Raw genomic sequence first — 22205 nt, 5'->3', positions numbered from 1 at the left:
AAAAGTTAACACTAAAAAAAGTTATGAATTATTTGTATCTTGTTCGCATTTTCTGTTTTTGCAAGAGTCATGAAAGTCATCCTTAACTCGTAAGTACAGCAGATGACACCCAAAGAACTGATGCATCAGCATCACATTTCTTGTGAGTAGGTACACGACAGGCGATCGCTTATGTTGCCGTAGGCCTCCTGTAACAGTCGCATCCCTCATTAGTGTTAGGACTCTGAAGCTGTTCCAAAACTTCTTGACTGTGTGAAGTGTCATGAAACCTTTTAATGGGTAGAAAGCAGGCAAAAAACTAATTAAAAAGTACTTCCCAGTTAGGTCCACAGGGTTTAGTGCTATTATTCTCAATATGCGTGAGATACCTAAAGTTACTGCTATGTATTTTGTTGAGAAACTTTTACCCTCTGAGCAGACAACATTTCCTCAGAGAGCTTGAGGAGAGAGGGGCAGAGCCAGGGAGGGGGAAGCTTCCGGAATCATCATTCCTTTTCCCACACGGTTGTGTAAAGCTGGATGAGCTATGGCGAGGAGGAAGCTAAGTGAGAAAAACACTACCTTTAGCTGGTTCAAAACTGGGGAAAAGAAGAAGGACACAGTATTAGACCTCTCCAACACAAGAGCTAGGAAGAGAATGTTTAACTCTCTTCGTTGGTGCTGGTATCGGCGAGCCCAGAGCCACGCACAAGCCGGGTTGCAGAAACAACCTGGCTGAGAACTAACGCAGCAACGCGCAGGTTTCTGGACAGGTTGTGCATTCGCTGATGGGGGTTAAACACCCAAGCACCAAAACCACCAGGAAGGAGACCACACAAAAGGGGCCCTATCAGAACATAAACAGCTTCTCTGGATCACAGAGTGTCTAGGGCAGAAGCTACACTGAAATACTGTGTGCAATCCACAGGGTATTAGGCAAGACTAGAAATAGTCTGGGTGATTAATAAGAATGCTCAAGCAACCAAATACAATTAAAATAATATAATTGCATTGTTTTGTTGTTATTTTTAATAATTATTAATTCTCCTCAGTTGTTCTGAGGAGGTGGTTGTTCTTACAGATACCAAAATGCCATTTTAGAACATCAAAGCATCTCTTGGCTTTTTTTGGTTTCTGTCTTAGTGTCTTACAAATCAGCAAACACTTGTTCTGAAACCTGTCCTACATTAGGCAGCCTTTTTACGTGCTGAGTGTCCTTTATAAAACAAAAGGAAAGCATTAACAGTTTTTGAATACCTTTAATATTATTGCTGTGCTCCTTATGAAGCAGCTTGTCCTCAGATTACTAAGAAACATGGTCTTAAAGTATAATACAATTACACATGCATTCCTGTGTGTATCAACATATATGATTCAGCAAATCACAGCCTATCACTGAAGCTGAAAAAGGAGATAAGAGGAACCAGAGGGAAGGAATGAGTGTTATTTGCAGTACGGCCACCCAGTTATCAGTTGTTCCGTGACAGTAATTAGTTCCAAGCACATTCAGAGCCCTGTGCAGTTTCAGAGTAAAGCAAAGCTTTTTCCGGTATTTTGTCTCTAGGGTCCTGGGTATATAACTAGTTGCTGCTGTTTTGTAGTTTGCAACATTCTTCACTGAAATGCCACTATAGAGAAGTTGTTAACCCAGAAGCCCTGTGCTCAGTGACAGCAGGTTATCCAAGCTGTGGACAGAGCTGCATCAAGAATCCTGCACTTCTGAACTCTGTGATGCAGATTTAAACCCTCAAAAGATTTTGGAAGCATGAGAACTAAACTTCCAAATTAGATGTCATCCAATTTTAGGTCCCCTTCACTATTGTCTTCAATTACAAAAATCACCAACTATTCTGAATTTAAAAAGTACAACCTCTAATCACACAGTTATATTAACTAACGAGTTTAGGGTCATGATGTAAGCTTTGAGATTTTGGACCTGCAACTATAACTTTTATTATTTTAAACAGGACAACACAGAGCAAGAGTAAGATACATCTTTTACATGATACAACCACTAGAAGGCAGCTGTCAGTATCAACTATCTAGCAAGATTAAAGCCGTGCCAATTTTCAGGCTTCATAAATGAATTTAGAGGCACCACAGATGAGTCGTCCTTGTTCCTGCATCTACTGTTTATATCTTGCTCAATATGAACAGTCAGTTAAATTACCAGAAATGAGTGCTAGCTATACTGACAACATTCAATGACCTTTTCAACATTTGCAGTGTTTTGGTAGCTTTTGTAGTAGAAAGCACCCTGCTAATGCAAGGCATACACTACAGAACTTCAAATCAACCGAAGATTTTCCAGGAAGGGTGTAGGATTTTAGCTGATGTAAAACAGTTCTCCCTTCACCTTGTTAAGTGACAAGGCTTCCTTTTATGTAGCCCTGTCAAACATTCATGCCTAAGCAGCCCGCTCTTTGGCTTCCCAAACTACTTGTTAGAAGCTGCAACACAAGCAAAAAGGACAGAGAAATACCAAAGAACTTTAACTCGGGCCAAATGAGGTAGTGAGGTCTATAGCCAAATGCATGAGTGCAGTCATAACCCTGCTGTTCCAATAGTAACTTTATAATATAACTTCAGAGCAGCATGGGAAGTGACTGCTTAAATGAAATAAGTTAAATGAAAAGCAGTCTTGAAACTTTCTAAAAATCTAAGCTGAACTAAGGTGGCATTTAACAGCTAGTGATCTATCAGGAATTGCTGCAAAACATTTCAGTCTCATCCGTTTACTCCTTAACCACACTAAGTTATAAGTTGCTCCAACAACTCACAGGGGAGAGGGAAAATAAAAACAAGACACAAACCCAGGCCCTGTGAGCAAAACAAAGTCATCAGATTTCACAGTGCAACTGTCTGTCTCTTCAGCCGCTCCCTGTGTCTCCATCTTGGCCTAACATGTTGCGGGTGGTTTCCTCAGAGACCAGTGGGCCACGCTCAGGTGTCTCTTACATCAACCCAGCAGCCTTTACATGGGCAAGTACTATCTTGATCCCAGAAGCTATTTTCTTACAAGATGCATAAGCACTCCCTGCGAGCAGGCAAATCAGCATAGCGAGACTCGTGCACGTCTGCAGAAAGGCTTTCTATCTTAACTCAAGCAAACCTGCAAGTAGCTAAACACAGGGAAACACCTTGTTCCACAGAACTTGTTAATCCCACACAGCAAATTAGTTCATCTAAAGTGACAGAGGGGACAGAAGCTTCTAGCCACACACTGTTCATGCTGAGAGAAAAAAAAATTGGAAGAAAGTTTAGTTGGCCACACATTCAGCCATTGCATTCTCCTATGTCTTTTCTCTGCAGAAGTCTCAAGAAGATTGAGACACAAACTTCAGATTCTTCTTAATATATTTGAAAGTTCAGGCTGCAAGAATACAAAACTAAAGCACGTGGCTCCCATAACCATACCCAACAGAAAACGTTAAATCATTAATGCTCATTTGTGCTTAGTTATGGCAAGGCATATGAAAGTTTCCCAGTTGCTTGTTAGTTTTCTCATAATTCCTCCTAAAAGTCAAATGTCTTCTAGATATTATTCACAGATTTAATTTTATGCACACTTATTTAAGGTTCAGTATGTTTGAATAACATCCCATTAAACATAACCAGCAAGTGATTTCATCAAAGAGAACATCCTCCTTTTTCTAAAAACAAGCAAATACAAAGGCCAGCACAGAACCCATGCATCCTGCACACTGATGTTTATTGTGTACACATCCCACGTACCCACATTCTTGTACCCTTAACAGTTTTTAGGGACCATAAAGCTGAATTCAGAGGGAATCACTGTGAATGTCCTTTCTAGAAGAACAGTATTACAGTCTATTAAGTACATTTGTACTGAAATCTTCCTCTAAGCAATATTCAAGGACACTCTCTTACTTTTCTGCACAGAATGGAAAGTGAAGACATTTTTACACAATTCCTATCATCACATCAAAAAGATTTTCAAGTAAGAAATAAAGCCTGGCACTTTTCTGGAATACTAAACTACTGTTAGAACCTGTGCAAACATTTTCCTCAAAGAGCCACCCCCAAAATCACAAGAGCAACTGTTTTAGGAACTATTTCAACTTACAGCTATTTCAGGAACATCCAGATGAACCAGATGCTATCAGGTCAAGTCATTTCCTGAAATCCTGAATTCTTGTTTTGGGTTAGCTACCATTACAGTCAGATTTTGGAGAATATACATTCTCAAAAAACACTGAGCTCTTACCTCAGCAGTTAGTCTCTGCAAAGAAACACCAAATACTTAGCTGCATTCCAGAACTGCTATTTCATTTAGTTATCTGTTCTCATACATATTACTGTTCAGCTCTTTTCAAAAAGCATTAAACAACTGTACTCTTGGGGCTGAAACTTAATGTCCATCAGAACAAGGTCATATTCTTCTCCTTGACCAAAATCTCTTGGATTAGTTTTGATCCATAGAATTTTCAAAAGAGAAACTTAGGTTCACAAAGCCCCAGAAATAATACCAAATCTGAACACACTTAATTGTTCATCTGAGAGCGCTAAAACAAAAGAACAAACAAACAAAAAATATCATCCCAAACAACCCCCCCAGAATTTCTCACCAGAGTATTGCTCTTCTTAATATCTTCTAAACGCTCCAAGACTGAAGTCAGGTTGGGGTCATCTGATTCTACAAACCATATTGGTGATGAAGAGGGGTAAGACTCCTAAAAACAAACAAAAAAGCACCAAATAAACAGAAAACCCACAAAGCTTTGAGGGTTCAATCACAGAAAAAAAAAAAAAAAGTTTTGCCAAAAATATCAACATTATCTTTTATCTCTCTCTAAGACCAGGTAATATGAAAGCTTTTAACAAAGTATTTTTAGGCAACTAACAGGAGAAATTGAAAGAAATCCAGCCAACTGGCTCTTGTACTTGACACCCTATTTTCATCTTGACTAGCCAACAGACATACCCAAGAAGTGATGCTGAAAGGTTTTAAGAGACTGGAGGAGTGAGCAGGAAGAATAAAATGTAGAAGTGTAGCACAGATAGTAATTGTCAAAATGGAGTAAGACACAGCATGTGCCAATGAAAAGCCATAACCCCGCCCCCTCTCTTTTTTTCCCCGTCTTTTCTTCACAAAATATAGATTCTTCCAAACAGCAAAATCCACAAGACAAAACCGCGTATCTTTAAATCACCCCTTCAGGCAAGGTTCTTCTAACTGTGCAACAGGGATCTCCGGACGTGAGCAGCACAGACCAAGTGCCCTGCCTTGGAGGAGAACTTACTGGCCAAAAGGAGAGACCAGCCAGCTGCCATTTTGTATCTTTGCTGTCTCGAGGCTCATGGATGGCCCTCCATCACAGACAGATTTCTCAAGCAACGCCCCTCACAGCAGCCCTCAGGGAAACCTCCACGCTGCCCCTTCAGCCACACCGCCCGATTCCAATCGCTGTCAGGCAGAGGCCAAAACACAGCCTAGGCACAGGGACGTGAGGTGGCTTCACATACCTACCTCTCATACAAGCCACAGTATGCAATGTTTAGGTCTCTAGACTGCCACAAGATAGATCTAAGTTGTTAGCAAGGCCCTCATGCTAACAGATGAACGGAAATTCTTTGCTTTCCCCCCACTTTTTTTTTTTTTTTTTTTTTGAATAAAGGCTAGAAAATGTCTTCTCACCCATTCAGTGAAATTCACAGCTGAGGGCAGATTGCTGAACTTCAGTTTTTATCACTCAGATACTATCTTCCTATCTAATAAAACGCTGTCAGGGAGTTGATCTCAGTCACTGCAGTTTAACAGGAAAATCCCAAAAGCTGTTCTCGTTCCAAGAGCAACATTATCAACAGTTAGTACTTCATTCTTCAAAGAATCAAGGTCCCCACTGCTATTCTAATAGGAGGCTCCAAAATGTGCTCAGTACCACGCTCAAATATTTATATCACTTCTTGATGGCCACGTTATTTTTTGCCTTATAGCCCCAAGGCTGCCACAGGTGGTTTCGCAGAACACAGACGTGATACCCATTAATCCCTGTCACTGCCCAGTCTCTAGTGCTTCCCGAGCAAACACACTCTTAGAGCAAGCTGTGAGAATGCAAGCCTTAAATCAACAGAGAAGAAAACCCCAGATATGCCTAACCTCAACCAGCTTCAATCATTTCCAAGACGCTGTGCTTGGCAGGATGCACAACACGACCAGGCTGAACTCTGGAGAGGAACCAAGCGTGTGGGAAGTCACTTGTGCAGGCACGAGGCTTCCTCGGGGCTCCCTTCCCCACGGGCCGCAGGGCAGGCGCGGAGCGGAGCGGCCGCGGGACCAGGCCGAGGGCCCCGGCTGTGGCAACGCAGCCCAGCGCGGCACAGCTCCCAGCGACCCGCACCACAGCGGCTCGAGCCCCGCGGGTTTCAGGTTCTCACCTGCAAACTTGAACCTCTCTGAAAACTTGAACAAGCTCAATCTCCCCAGGAGAGGCGGTTTATAGGTCTTTAAAATAATAATAAAGAAAAGACATCCTAAAAACATCCCAGAAAATGACATGGTATTCCTAGAACCTTTAGGAAAAGAAAGATCTTTTTCAGTTTTCCAGTGCATACCACATGTAACACCTTTGGGATTCTTGATTAACTATGGCCTAATATCTCAAAAGCTTGTCAAGAAAGCATAGTGTTCATCCCACAAAGCTTTCAAGATTAAGGAAAATAAACAGGCAGGTCAATGGGTTTGAGCACTTTTCCTGCACTAATTATAGGCTCTCTGAAAAGCGTATTTTCTCCTCGGCTTCAGTTCAGGCACTGCTGGAAGAATAACCAGTTCTCACTACCAGAGAAACACAGCTGCATGGCCAGCTGCCCATTTCCCCCAAATCCTACGGTTGCTTTAATGAGGTGCTATACCTCATTAAAGGTATTTCAGGTTTTAGACTGATAACATCTTACTGATTTTTTATTAGTGTGCAACCTACTTGCCCAGTCTTCTGCAACAGCTTAATACTCCTACCCCAAGATTTTCATAGTGCCCATGGGACCAGTGGGGTGCGTGAGGAGTAGACGCGCTAACCATGGCCCTACTGCATTAAGGCTTGTTTCAACCAGCTCTCCTGGAGGCCTCTTTGTCTCTGGCCCACTCATTAGGTCAGGAGAAGGGGCACAGGGAAGACACTACAGTCACGGCTTTAGATTACACCCGCACTGCCACCCAAAGAGACAAGAACACACAAAATCCAAAGAGTTGTTGAACCATCTGTTTCTAGATTTCTCAGTCTCATCAGATAAAAGAATATTCTTGCGAAATATTCAACATTTGTGTGCGTGCACATTCCCATAGTAAATATTTTCTGGCTTCTGCAAGAGTTGAACATTTATTAGTTAGGTCTGTTAATTTCAATGATTTATAACCGGCCGCTCCACTCTCCTGCACTGCAGCAGGAATCTAGGAGGCTGCTTACAGAGCTCCACGTTTTACTAGTTACATTCTTGTTTCCTGACGATGCTCTTTCTTTTCTCATTTCTCCACCACAATGAGCCTGCGAACACCCATAGCCCAGGACACCTGTGGTTTGCAAGCAGGAGCTAGCCCGTGCAGCCCCCTCCCGCAGACGCTGGCAGCAAATCCTTTGTCACACGGGGGCATGACCAGCAGCACAGGTTTGATGACCGAGCAATCCCTCTGTGTTGAAACACATGACAGCAGCTGCCTGAATGTGCTGATGCCCTCTGCACTGACAGTGCTCTGCTCATTCTCTGCTCTCATTCCAACTCATTTGGTTTTCTGCAACCAAAGCAAGCCCTGCCATGTGCGAGAAAGCACAGTACGATGTGATGCTGCTGCCGTGTTTGGCATGAGCAAACTGTTTTCCCCCCCTTCCCCATATAAAATTAAATTCCATGTTTTAATTCGCAATTTAAGTGGGAATCATGCATTTATCAGAAGGCTTTTCTTAAATACTATGTGAGTGTATTAAAATCAGCTTCATCAGAAAAAGATTGTTATTTTTTAGACTGAGGGATTATGGAAATTTAATTGCATATTTGACTTTTTAAGCAACAGATGCTTAGTATTAATAACATGCAAAACAGTCTAACCTCAAATTTGTTTTGATGCTTTTTAATTCTTAAACAGACGTACCAGAGAACATGTTTGTTATATTTTAAAAAGGTAACTAGCACTTGAAGTTTCCCTCGATTAGTAAGTAAACCATATTTTTGGAACAGCCGAGTTGCAGCCAGATATGAGTCACTCTGTTTTGAAACACAGAATTCACAAAAGAAATTCAAACACTCTAATCCGGAGATGAAACAAGCTCCTGAAATTGTACCACCATAGTGTATAAATGGGGGAGGAAAAAAAAAGCTTGTGGCTTGAGAGGTCAAACAACCACACTTACAAACCTCGGTTCCATTGAGGGAATTATGCCCGCCTTCTCTTCTATACCTACAACCCATAGGTGCAGCCAGGGGACTGAGCTGCTCTATCACATAACACACAAGCTCTTCGAGCACAAGGAAACATTAGGTGAGAGGAATCGCACGATAACAACTCTCTTGCTATGTTAACTAACTGCTGCTAGAAATACTAACTATTATTATTTCTCAGGGGCCTCAATACATTTTAAACGTTTTTCTCCACAGCTGACCTGGAGGGATGGTGTATATCTTATCTGCACAGGTATCTATGGCTCATATTAACCGGCGGGGCCCTTCCATGGAGGTGCGGGGACGTTTTCCGGCTCTGCGTGCGCGGGGCAGCGTGCGCGGCTGCTGCGCGCGCCGGCCTGCGGCGACACCGCGGCCCGGGCAGGCGGGACCGGAGCTGCCGCCGCCACCCGCGAGCGCCAAGCCTGACGCGGAGCAGAGCTTTTGTCACCACAACCGCCCCGGCGTCCGTCACACAACACAGGAAGAGAGGTCAGGCTACTAATAAACATGCACAATACACAGAATAAACCCTATGTTCACGTCTTTGGAACAATTCCAAAACCTATCGAGTTGCTTAGGAAAGCCACAGCATATTAAAAGAAGCTACAGCTTCGCTGTTCAGACACCGTGACGCATCCTCTCCAAGACAGTCTGCTTACAGTTCGCTAATATTCTCGCTTAGAAAAAGATTGACAGAAGCAGCCAGGCATGTAGAGGTTTAAGAAAGCTTTTCCTGGGCAGAGAATTGTCATCTGTCTAAGTACATCCTATCTAAGCTTCCTCATCCTCACCAAGAAGGCTGCTTTACTTGCAGTGTTGCATAATCTTTACCCTGTTTTTATAAATTCATGGCCATGTGACTCTGATGTTAGAAAAAGGAAACAAGCTTTTTCTAAATGACTACAGCATTATGTATAAAGTGTGAAGTTGCTAAATTAAATATATATACTTTTTTGCTTTTTTCATTAAAACAAACTGTACCAAGTGCATTTAAGACAGACACAGTATGACACATTATATGATTTTAAGCTGCAGTTGCATATTGCCTGTTCTTCTAATCATTTTTCAGATAATCTTAGAACAAGAAAGTATTTTCTTTTTCTTTTAATTTCGTTTGGTTAACCAAAGTTCAGCCAATCGCATCTCTCCCGTTTCCAAGCTTTTGCAAAATCTCCATCACGGACAAAAACACGTCCTGTTTTTCACACCAGCTAGACAGCCATGGCTAGGCAGAACTGCTTTGCAGGGCAGCACGTCTGACAGCTTTCTCATTCTTGAGATTTTGCCCTCTCACTACTACTTCTGAATAACACAATGCCAAACCCATAAACCCTCTAAACACTGGAATTGCTCCTAAAAAGGTAAGGAGAGTCTGTTCTGGCTCACTCAGCCTTGGTAACGAAGTGAGTAAATCTCAGTGTAACAAGATGTTTCAAACAACTAATATAATCTCTCGAAATGAGCACATTTGTGGCTATAAACACATCAAGTAAATTAATTTCATATCATAGATGGCTGCCCTTCAGCAGACACCTTGATGTTACCAAAATAAAAACAATTTCTAGGTTGTTCATTTGAATTAAGCAGAAGACTTAAAAACAAACACATAAACAAATAGAACAAGTCCCACTGGCTGATTATATGCACATTTTCTGCTAGCAACCAAAAAAGTATTAAAGAGTAACTACTTAATTAGTCAAAACATAGTAGGTATTATTTGAAGTTGTTAAACATTCAGCATTTATACAACTTCCACCTGTATCAACTACCCTTAGAAGGGAGAAGAAAAAAACACACCAGAATTAACACTTACAAATATATCAGGATTTTAAAAGATTTTCTTAATAATGTAACACTGCATGCTCAATGTATAAACAGCAGGACATGTTTTAGTCACTGAGATGTCTAGGCAGATATCATTAACTATTACTCTATGAGAGGAAGCAGATCTGTATTAGCTTTACTTTTCTTACACAGTGCTAGAAGTCAAAGCCTGCTATACTCAGTGCAGCAGGAAAATCTGCAGCGACCCATGCATTTTCCAAGGCACCAAGTGCAGTTGACTAAAATATTGCCTTTTTATGCAAACGCACCCCCAAGTTTAATGGTTATCTTGACTGTAGCAACCTATACTGCAAGGTGAAGCTGGCTGCTTCCATGGGACCCTAGGGACAGCAAGAGCAAAACCACGCTGGATGGCTACAGGAGGTGCTTAGAAAGGGAACCCTCTAAGGCAGCTCTAGCCAGGGCCAACATTTTCACCGTTGCAGTAGCGAGGCCCTCAGCAGCATGTTGAAGCACCACAGCTTCCATGGTCTTTACATGGTCATTGCTGTCCTCTCTCAGGAACTGTGCACGTGCAACAAGAGAATCCCCAGTTTAGACTTGTTTGCTGGTAAGGATAGTGGTACTAGTGGTGCCTCCCGGGACAGACAGGCCACAGCACACCCCATTCCACAGGTTCCTCTGGAGCTCAGGCTACAAACCAAATTGCTCCAAGTGGAAATAAATATCAGGTCTCGGCACAAACAAGTTCTACTCATTGCAGAAGGCTGGCACACAAGAGAGCGCCCAGAAGAGCAGTGGGCATTACTTCTGCCTTCACAACGCACATCCCCTTGGGCAGGGCACAGCAGTTCCCCTCACTCCCCTTTCACCACTTCAGGGTCTTACAGGATGATGTGCAACAATCAGTCACTTCGCGCCTTATACAGCCACTTTCTGGGCAAGTGCACGTGGACAACAGCATGTTCTTAAGGGAACTGAAAGATTCGACTGTGAAACGCAGTCTGTAACACACAGATTCAGTGGCAACTGCTGGTTGAATCAGTTGGCAACTGATTCAGTGGCCAGTACTTATGAGGCAGAGACCACAACATAGCAAAGTATGAACACGGACGATACCTGGAGGAAAATTCCCTTGTGCAAAAGTTATCCCAAAAGTCAAGGAGCTTGTAATGGGCAAATTCACCTGTACAGGTTTGTCCAACGCAGCCCTTCAGAGTTCTCTTTGAAATTGTTATAGAACCCTGTTTGGATGCAGTTAAAAATATAACACTTTGTGGAAGGGAGAGAAAAAAAAAAAAAAAAAAAAAAAAAAGATTCCTGGCATAGATCTGATTAAATGGTATCTTCAATTAGGCACATGCCAGAGGCATTCCTCAATGACAGTCTAGTCTAGACAAAACATGGTTCTGTTACATGAAATTGCATATTACTGGGCTTATCAGACTGCTCTATTACTTGCCATAGCCTCCTCCACTCTCCTTACCAAACACAGCAAGCTTCATGTTGTCCAGGGTGCCATAACCATTCAGAATTAAAATAGGAACTTTATCATTAAGTATAGAAGCAGAAAAAGGCACCTTTCCTAAGGAAAATGGTTACAGATCTTCACTAAAAGCAACACTTTATTCTCCTAGATATTGGGAGAATATCATACAACATGCCATCTATCAACTCTGTGAATCTCTCTAACACTTTTGCAAGGACCCCACACCAAGTATCGATATAGTGATCGATCAAGAACAACTCTTAAGTTCGCACTAAACATGATTTAACTACAAGCCTGGTGAGTGACAGCTGCTCAAGAACACTGCGTATTCCCTAGGTTTAAACTGTTGCTGAAGGCCAACCCAGTTGAGTGAGCTAAAGGAACATTCTTTTGCCGATACCATTAAAGAGCAACAAACAAAAGCTACAAATGATGCACACTGACTATGAACTAAATGCAGCACTATCACGAACAGTCAAGTGAATTGCCCATCAAGAAGGTAGCAGAACTGGGACTAGACCCCAGATTTTAATGCAGCACCTCATAGTAGTCAGATCAACTTATCTTGCTCCTCACACACTGAAACACCCACTGTGTGCCTGTAACCCTCACCCTGACGTTTGTCAGCAGTGCTGCTTCAGAGCCCACAGCCACACGGGGTGCTCCTGTGTGCAATGCACACACAGGTCGGCACGGGGTTATCTGAAAGGCAGCGAGAGATTTGCACTGAGCAGGGTGTTCTGGAAATAGATCCTGCAATGCTCTTTCTCTACAAACAGCACAGCATGTATGCATCCAAACTCCTGGATGGCTGGAGGAAAAGTCTGATGACTTGAAATAAACTAACAACTCGATATAAATCATCAGGAGTTATTAATCACCTACTTCTGCAACTATGCCAATAGGTATATTCAAAAAGGGATCATAAACAGCAATCTCAAAGCTGCTGCAGCCAAAGTTGTCTTTTAACATAGTTAAAACTGACTGATGAGAAGCAATTTTAACAGAGCTCAAACTTCACTCTTTTCCTGCACCAGTGCCCTGCCAAGGTGAAAACCAGCAGTTTCCTGGCAGACTGGCTCTTGCGTCTATCACTTAGACACAGATGCACCCATGGGGGCCACCATTTGATGTCCCGCTTGTTCCTACTCAAGGATACAGGCTTTCTTACTCCTCTTCACTTGATCCTCAGGAATCTGGGGAGGAGGGGGTTAATTTTGTTTTATTTTGAAAGGTGCTCAGTTAGCTGAAGTTATGGTCTACTCGCCATTCTATCAGTGCCATAGCAGCCTTTCCCTTCTCCCAACTAAGAAAGGGCTTTCCATGGTGTTTTTGCTTGTTTGTTTTCCTCTCCTCTAGCAAGCTGCTTTCCAGCCCTCCAGTCCCATCTCCAAAGGGAACATTCCCATTCTTCCCTGCAAGCAGGTCCTGCCACCCTTCAGAGCACAGCCCTTCAAAGGGGACTTTGCCCTCCCCAGGTGAAATTTAGTACCACAGAATTCAACCAGTGTTTAGCACTGGGTTAAATGCCACACTCTTAACACAGTTATTTCCTGCTTTGAAATTCAGGAAACCTCTGGTATCTTGAGCACTACTGCACAGAAATGCCAGGCAACTTTCTTTTTTCTAATGCCACTACGTGAGTTCCAGCAGGACTCATGTTCCTGCCCTTCTGAACATGCACCGAGGCAGCTACTGGAAAACCTGCTGCCTTACTGAAGGCTTTCTACAAGGGGTAAAAGAGTGGGACATCTGGAGGAAAGCAGAACATAGCCCAAACAGCCTCCAAATCCACATAGTGACCACTCTGCAGTACTTTGAATGCTAAGATGACAATTAACACATACATAAATAAATTATGATAAAGACATAATAATAAAAATCAAGTAAGATCATGACTTTAATATCATAGACTAACTGGTCCATTTATTTCTAACAAAGATTTAACGAGTTATCAAATTCATCAGCTTCAAATTCAGCAAATACAGACAGGCTGATGCAACACTAAAACACTAGGTAGTATCTCTTTACTATTCCTCATTTAATTAATTCTCCAGATGGCTTATGTTAACTGGTCACAGGTCATTTTCACTTCTCCTACAGTGCTTACAACTGAGTACAGATAGGGGAACGCTTATTATATTGTAAACTATCATGTCACCCAAATGATTAACATTTGTGTTCTGTAAAACAAACAAGTCCAATTTCAGTGAGGAATTTAGGGTGTCATAACCTTTAAGTACTACAGGAAGGTAAATAACTGAGCAGTACTGAGCATAGTCCAAGCTGAAGCTAACCACAGAGTGGTTATTTCTGTTGATAGCTCCTAAAACCCTTTGCTCCTACTCAGAAGCACCCTTTACAAATCCAAGCACTACGCAAAGACTGCTTCTGTCTTTGTGTCTTGAGAGGAATTCAATTTTAGAAGCAAACCTGCATTTCAGTTGAACTGGACCATTGTCAGTATGAGAGCCTGGGCACCCATGGGGACCCGCTGGCCCGATACGGGCCCGGTAACCCCGCAGGGGCAGCCCAGGCAGCAGGCGGGCCGGGGCAGAGCTCGGCGCGCGGCTCCCCGTGAGCGGCGCTGCCTCCCGCCGCCTTCCCGGCGCTCAGTCCTTCCTGCCCCGCCGCGCTGCCGGCGCAGCTGCTTGTGCAGCCCCGCAGTGAACCAGGCCGGGAAGAGATCCAGGTAAACAATAACCCAGGAAAGAATTTTTATATGCCAGCCAGGTCCCTAATCCAACGGCTCGATGCTGGCCACCTGACAAGGCACACAGGCCCTGCAGGCCTGCGAGCAGGATGAGGGGACATGCGGGACAACCCAACTCTCTTCCCATCACCTGTGATTTTTAAATCCTTCCGAGGATATCAGTCTGTCATCTATAAGCTGTATCCCCAGCCGTAGCAGAGCAGACTCACAGCTTCACTGTGCCCTGAATGAGTCTGGAGATGTCCCTCTTTTAGGAACACACTGATCAATCCCAATCAGAATCCCCGATTTTGCAGCATTTCAACATGGACAGATTAATTGCTATCAACAATGTGGAAACCCTATGTTATTTTCCAGAACACTTTAATACTACTTTCTACTTTTTCTCATTGCAAACCAACCAACCAAGCAACAACTTCAAGAGTTACCACCAGCATCCTTGCTTCTCTCAGCCCAAGAAAGATCCCTGGTAATCCCAATCACCAGTGCTCCAAGCCCACTGCAAAGAGACTACTTCTGGCAGGCAAACGAAAGGGCATCACCACGTACCAGCCAAAGCTCACAACAACGCAAGGAGGCAGCCCCACACCAAGCTCCAGATCCTTCAGAAGAAGGGTAATAAGAAGCACATAAAAATTACCAGCTACTCTACAGTTTTTTACAAAGATTTCCTCAACAGTTAAAATAAGGAAGTGTACTGAGTAAAAAGTATGTCTTAATTGAATGAGTTTCTTTTAATTACAGAAAAAGCATGGAGAGCTCTACTGAGGAATTCTGAAATTATGATATACTTATGGTATAATTCACACGAGTCAGCCACTTGGCTTAGTGCTTTTTCCTGTACACGCAAATACCGGCTTCGGTGGAAACGTGTTTGAAGCCCTTCATTGCGGCCTTGTAAGGTATTTCAAGAGCACTTTATACATTAGAAGGAAGACAGCAGCTGACCTGCAGAGTCCATAAGCACTGGCTACAGCTTTTTACACTTGCAGCACAACTAACCTGTCATGTCAAGAGATGCTACATCTTCCAGGAATGCAAGATTCAGCCCCTACCTTTCTGCAATACTCCTTTCACAATTACAGTCTTAGCACAGAAATATAATCTAAAATCCTCAGAACTCTGCATTTTATTTGCTTAGTTTTGTCTTACCAGATGAAAGGAGGAGACCAAGCTTCAATTTCCATTATGGAAGTGATATTATGATTGATAATAGTTACTTAGATATCTTTAAGGGACCTGATATGGAAGTGATATTATGATTGATAATAGTTACTTAGATATCTTTAAGGGACCTGAACAAAGTACATCTAATTCTATTATTGAGATAAAGCTGCATATGTTTTTTGATTTAGTACTTGCATCCATGCAATGTCTAATAAGCTAAAAAAAAATGTGGTTTGAACTGGAAGCTTCATTCATTATGTGGTTAGTTCTGTGTACAAATAACCTTTTTAAAAGGTTATCAGCTGTCTAAGCATGAGCTAGGAGTCTGTTTAATATTAAAATCTTATGTCTCTGAAGAATCATCATATGCTCTAATATTTTCTGTACATATGCAACTCATCCAAAGCTTTCCAGGCAATACCTTTTCATATCCTCTGGTTTAAAAGGGAAAATAAAGTCATCTCCCATTTAAAAATTTACCTATAGACAGCAACCTTTAAGCCTTTCATGGCAGCTTCCAACTGCAATTTAGCAGCAGGCTCGTCTTCACTGAAAGCCTAAGACACACGTTCCCAGAAGAGCGGCAGGAGTATCCTGGAGTCCACATCACATGGACTGATTTGTTAATGTATGAAGGGCATCACCTCACCTCAGAGTCCAGTATCTATTTGGGACAAAACCAGCTCCCACAGATACCTGGCATAAACCCTGCTCTGCTTGTGAGCACTACTTAAGGACACAGACCTTGTACTGAAGCTGTGTATGGGTGCTGGGATATTAGTACCCAGCTTCTCTCTGCAGAGATTTTATATAAAAAACAAACTACACATGCTTTACAGGGCAGAAAAACATACTTCTACCTAGCTTTTCAGCTAGACCTTCCTCTTGCAGTAAAGGTAAAGGATTAAACAATTGTAACACAGACTTTGCAATACTGTCACACATGTCCAGTAACGTAGCAAACAAAAGCTACAAATTTCACTGAAGGATACTTAAAGTTATGATCTGCAACATGCTAGTCTGAAGTAAGCCCACGGCTTCAATATTTTTCTTAAAAAAAAAAATTAAGCAGAAGAGGACCACGGTAAGTGCACGTGCTTTGTAATGGACACTGGTTTATTCAACCTGATTAATTGGAATACAGTTGTTAACTGAAAAAGGAATCTGAGAAAAACGGAAATAAAAGTGCAGAATGGAGACATTGCTGTTGGCATAACACAATGGGAATGTGAAGGTACAGAGCCTGAACAAGTTCAATAATTAGACTGTTCTCAGGAAGGAGAAGCAATGTTTCTGACAGGGATGGCTCCACCCTACAGTGCTTTTCAAATAAACAGATTAACCATTTAAGGTCCAATATGGGTCACTCCCAGCAAAATTAAAGGACAGACCCAGACAATATTTGTCTGTCACTTCATGAAACAGGAATCAGCTGCAGAGTAAAGCACATCTTACTTTAACACTAAGCATCTGTAAGTATCACACCCAGACTACACTGGTCCTAGGCTGCAAATGCTCAACTTCAACAGTATTACAAACTTACATTGCAGGGAGAAATTCCAGGGCAGACTTCTAATTAAACCCTGGAATTTAGTCTAAGCAACCTGTGGAAACCCACGCAGCTCCTAAGCTACCTCACCTCTCCAGCAGAATGTTTCCTTTTTCCTTTGCCTTCTCTCTCTAGGCTGGAGAAAATAAAAAGATACCTTGTGAAGATGAGAACAACGTAGAGACCAGCTCTTTCCAGACTAAGAGCAGAGGCTACTGAGGGCTTCCTTCCTACCAAGTTCTCCCCATCCAAAAACTCCAACATCTGCACACACAACTAGGCAGATTTCACTTTAAATATCAAGGTATCCAAATAAGACCAAAAAGAAGGAAAGTGAACATCTCACACTTGTGCCTACTCTCCCCTTAGCAGAATCCTCGGGTGTCCTGAAGAACAACCAATCCCTTGTTCAGTAAGGAAACTATCCTTGAGGGCTTTACCAGAACTCTAGGAGTTAAACTGATTAGAAGCAGCAAACAGCTAAAGTTACATATTTGCACTGCAAATCCAGAACACTAAGATAGCAGCTTCTGATGCAGAGGGCGAGTTTCTCCAGAGAAAACATATACCGACAACTTTACAACCTTACCAGCTTCTGCATGCTAGCACCATGGTGTGCAGTTCTAGCTCCCACGGATTCCACTCTCCAGGAGATCCGCAGGTCCATTGCAGCACAGTAAACAAGACTTACTCCTTCCTAGCTTACAGGACCTACAGAAAGAAACTGGAGGCAATTAGGAGTCAGAGCCAAGAGACCCAATTCAGGGAGGAAGAGTGTCACTTGTCATCTCAAGCTCTAGCACTTGTGTCAAAACCCAGGACAGCAGTCCAGAGGAGAGCTTTCTCTTCTGGGCTGTCATCAGCTTCCCACTTGTTTCCAAGAAAGTCATCCACTGCATCTCAAGCTGCCCTCTCATTTATTTTTAACAGATGAGGAAATGAGCCACCTACCTGAGAGCCAAAAATTAATCAACACTGGAAAGCATCAAGCTGCTCAGACAACCGCGAGACAGAAGTTCCAGGAAGCTTGGACTCAGCTTCAAAGCAGAAGACAGAAGGTTTGAAACAGCTTTTCTCCACTGTCTTTTTCGAAGCAACATGCCACTGTTGTAGTGGGGGACACACGGGACCTCCTGACCTGTAGTGAAAGGGCCTGCAACAGCAACTGCAGAAGGTTTCCTCAATAACACTCAAATGCAAAGAAGGGCCCGTGCTACTCTGCTCTTCATTGCTTGCTCAGAAATACCTCAACTAAAGGCCTACAAAAAAGCAGACATATTTCAGTGCAAGTTAAGAAAAACTGCTATGAAAAAAAGTTATGACAAAAGCAACCTATAACGCAGACTTAAACCAAAGTGCCAATCCAAGGCGCTGAGAACTTCAGGCCTTCCTATAAGCAACTCTGTCGTTTGACAAAGAAATAACCCACCAAATTCAACCAGCAACTGAGGGCAAGGCTCAGGGCTTTTGTTTTTGTTTAAGAGATTTATATAAGAGACCATGGTGTGAGGAAAGCAACAAACAGCCTCCTCAGGCACTGCCACACTACCCTGTGCTGATATAACACAACTTAAAGGAAGTCACAGAACCACCATCTGACGGGACATGTCTGAAGACGCATATTACTTATTTAACCACGAAGAGCACCATACAAGTACGTGCAAGTGCCGGGGAGCACAAGGGCCTGCCATACGATGACAAAACCGACTTCTGGCACCCGCGAACCGTGACGCCGAGACCTCCGCCCGCGTCTCCTGCGGGAGCTCCCTTCGGGAAAGGGCGCTGCCGCCCGGGCAGCGGCCCGGCCTGCGTGCAGGCGCCCCCGCTCTCCCAGCCCCCAGCCCGACACTTCCGCACGACGGGAAACTCCGTTTCTTTAAGGCCCGCAGCGCAAGCCCGGGCGGCTGCCCGAGCCCGCGGCGGGCGGACATGAGCGGCGGGCAGCGCCGCACGCGAGCCCCGGGCGAAGGCCCCAGGCAGCAACTTCGCAACGCCCGGGGGCTCCGCGTGGCCGTGGCGCGCGGCTCGCTGCGGCTCGGAGCGGGTTTTTTTTTTTTTTTTTTCCTGCTAAAAAAGGGCTCTTCAGGACAGCCGGCGCGCGGGAGCCGCGGCGGGGCAGGCCCGGCGCTGGCGGCCGCTCCAGGCCGCGGCGCCTGTGGCGCACTCCCCATTGCGGGGGCCGCCGCGGCGGGGGCGCCTCCGCCGGGCCCCGGTCCACCCCCCCCGCCGCCGAACAAAGGGCGGCGGCGCCTCCCGCGCCCCGCGGCCGCTGCTGAGTCACCCCGCGGACAATGGCGGCGCCCCGGCCCCGCACCGTGATGTTGCAGTGGATGGTGAGCGGCGGCGGCGGGTGCGGGCCGGCGCCCGGCGGCGGCGGCAGCAGCACGAACTGGCAGTGCAGCTCGTCCAGCTTCCAGGAGACGATGCGGAAGCGCTCGTGGTCCTTGTCGAAGATGGACTCGAGGAACTTCAGCTCGGCCTTGAGCCCTGACACCGACATCCTGGCCTCATCTCCGGCTCCGGCCCGGGCCTGCGCCGCGCCCGCCCCGCCGCCGCCCGGCCGGCCCCGGGGCGCCTCGGCGGCGGCGGAAGATGGCGGGAGGGGAGCGAGGAGAAGGGGCGAGCGGGGCCGCGCGGGCGGCAGCTCCTTTGTAGCGGCGCCCGGCGCCCGCTCGCTGCTTTTCAAAGGGCGACGGCGGCGCCCGCTCCCCCGCGCCCGCCTCGCCTCGCCTCGGCCGCGCCGCCGGCTGGGCCGGGCCGGGCCGGCACCGCCCGCCCGCCGCCCCGCCCCGGCCCCGGCCCGGCCTGGCCCGACCCGGCCCGGCCCGGCCCGGCCGCCCCCTCCGCGCCCGGGCGCCGCCCCCGCGCGTGTCCGTGTCCGTGGGCGCCACGCGGCTCCGGCATACGGCGCTCCCCGCCGGGCCAGGGCCGCGTCCCACTCGAGCCCCGTTTTGTCAGTGCAGAACTCCCGGGACCCCGAGTGGGGAATTGCCTCTTTTCTCTTTCCTTGCAGTGATATTTTGTGCGATCTATAAATCTTTAATTACAGAGGAACTGGCAGCACTTCAGAAACCACGAGCTGGGTCTTGCCGAGCGGTGAGGACTCTCATCGCGCTCCAGAAAGCAGCTAGGCACATGCCCAGCTCCGAGCACATGGGCACCCCATTGACTCGTGGGCTGGAAGCCTCCCGTCCTTCCAGCGCGGAGAGCTGCAGACCACGCGCTGAGCCGCACCGGGGCCAGCAAGGGCTGACCCTGCCTGAAAGACTCTTAATGCCAGGTACCAGCAAGTCCCCGGGGAGCAGAACGATCCGTTTGCTTCAGGTGTCCTTGGAAAGACTCCTCTTGTGAAGTGTGTGCGACTCCACTTCCCTCAAAGGGCTGAGCTGCCTGTCCATGCCACATCGGGCAGGGCGCAGACCTTAGCAGGAGAAGAGAAGACCTGAGCACAAGGCACATTGCCTGTGAGGAGGCTGCCTATGGGAAAGGGAAGGCCTGGAGCAGCCCTTCTACGGGAACTCTGGAGACAAAAGCCAGACAGCCCAGGCTTGGTAAGGCAACACGCAGTGTGGTGCAAGAAACAGCAGAGGAATAAATTTTGTGACTCAGTTTTGCTCCCCCCACGTAACAGGATTTTGGCCTTGAAGGCCTCACTGCCCCTACATCCACTCTTCTCATTCTGCTTGTCTTCATCTGTGGCCTCTCCACTGGCAGTGCCGCCTGCTTCTGGCCACCGGCTCGCGGCGCAGCGGGTCCGTGCTGCGGGCCAGGCATGTGCCATGCTGGCCAGCTGGCTGCAAGGCAGGAGGATCTCCCAGCCACTCAGCAATCCCAGCATCACGGTGTCTCCTGCCCATCTGGCAGGCCAAACACATTGCTTAACCGGCCCAGCGCGTCCTGCAAGCCATATGGTGTTTAAGTCTGCTCTAGAACCTTTTCCAGCTCCTTCAATCTGCCTTTCCGTTGCAAGCTCCAACAGGCGACACGCAGCTGCACAGACACCACTCCCCTAATTCTGGTGCGCTCCTCTATATTTAGGGCGCGTTGTGCAAGATGCAACGTAACATCCCTGCCTGGGAATTCAATTCTGTGATAAGGGCCATCAGCACCCACCCGGGCTCCCTTGCTCTCCGGGATGCAGCAGATTGCTTCAGAGGTGTAAAGAGCTGTTCATCCTGCCTGATTCATCCGGTTCTTTCCTTCAGGGATTTGCCCAGGGGCTTGGGCATGAGTCTCATATTGGTCACAAGATGACTCAGGAAATCCTGAGTTTCACAAAGACTGAGAAGAAAGTACATGGGGAAAGGCCTGATTATCTCTGGTTAAGACGGGAAACTAATCCTGGCAGAGACCCTCAAGATGGGTCGGATTCCATTCATTACATGTGCTCTTAAACTTCCCTTGATCTATACTGCTTCTAAGTGGTCCACTTTCCCTGTGTGCCACCCCATCATGGAAATGGGAATAAAGCCAGCATCCCCCATATCAGCACTGATTCCTGCAGATTTCCTCTGAGCTTCCAGTCAGGGCATCCAGAGCCTGCAGGGTTCCTTATAGGACACCTAACAGCTGAAACAAACTGGCTTGTGTTTTGCAAGCGATCTTAATGCAAGTGTTTTTTACCTTACCTAGTGGAAGAAAAAATAGAAATGCAAGTAAAAAACACCTGGTTTATAATCCTTACCTCAGATGCCTCGCCACTCTTGTGCCTTCTTTTCACATGCGCTAGAGTTCATCAGGCATTTCAGAATCCGCCCTCTGCCCTCCTCCTCCTCCTGAATGTGGATCCTCCACGTCCCGGGAGCCTCTGTTTACGATGCAGTCAGGTCTGTTTCTCTTGCAGAGCTCTGCCCTTTGGCCAAGCCTCTCTGCTAAGAAGATAATACACCTTCAGAATCCCCCTTGTTTCTTTTCCCTCCCCTCTTTTAAATACAACCAAGTTTTCTAAGAGTCCTGACACCAAACTCTCAGGCCAAGCAGCTGATTCCTCACTGCTTTCTCAAGCAGAATTTGCAAGCAGGAGAGAAACAACTCGAACCAAAATTGTCTTTCCCATTAGCAATTACTGCCTGCCCAGTCTCCAGCATTATCAGCTAGCTCCTGGGGAGCAGGGGCAGAAGGGAGCA

The 22205-nt window shown here is 45.7% G+C and overlaps 1 protein-coding gene across 1 annotated transcript in view; it reads right to left on the bottom strand.

The window, feature by feature from the left end:
* UBE2Q2 (ubiquitin conjugating enzyme E2 Q2) overlaps positions 1-19618 on the bottom strand; it is a 38493-nt gene extending 18875 nt beyond the window's left edge. Inside the window, exons 1-2 of the mRNA XM_088519834.1 lie at positions 19394-19618; positions 4569-4673 (exon numbers count right to left, since the gene is read on the bottom strand). Of these exons, the coding sequence (XP_088375960.1) occupies positions 4569-4673; positions 19394-19579 (291 nt within the window). The 5' untranslated portion in view covers positions 19580-19618. The remainder of the gene's footprint in view (positions 1-4568; positions 4674-19393) is intronic.
* Positions 19619-22205: the final 2587 nt, after the last annotated feature.

Source organism: Tinamus guttatus, unplaced genomic scaffold (genome assembly GCF_059628265.1).
Source record: "Tinamus guttatus ecotype Peru unplaced genomic scaffold, ASM5962826v1 Tinamus_guttatus_pri_ptg000004l, whole genome shotgun sequence".
NCBI classification, from domain to species: Eukaryota; Metazoa; Chordata; class Aves; order Tinamiformes; family Tinamidae; genus Tinamus; species Tinamus guttatus.
Note: the sequence above shows the minus strand (reverse complement) of the source record. Positions and strands in the feature narration are given on the sequence as shown.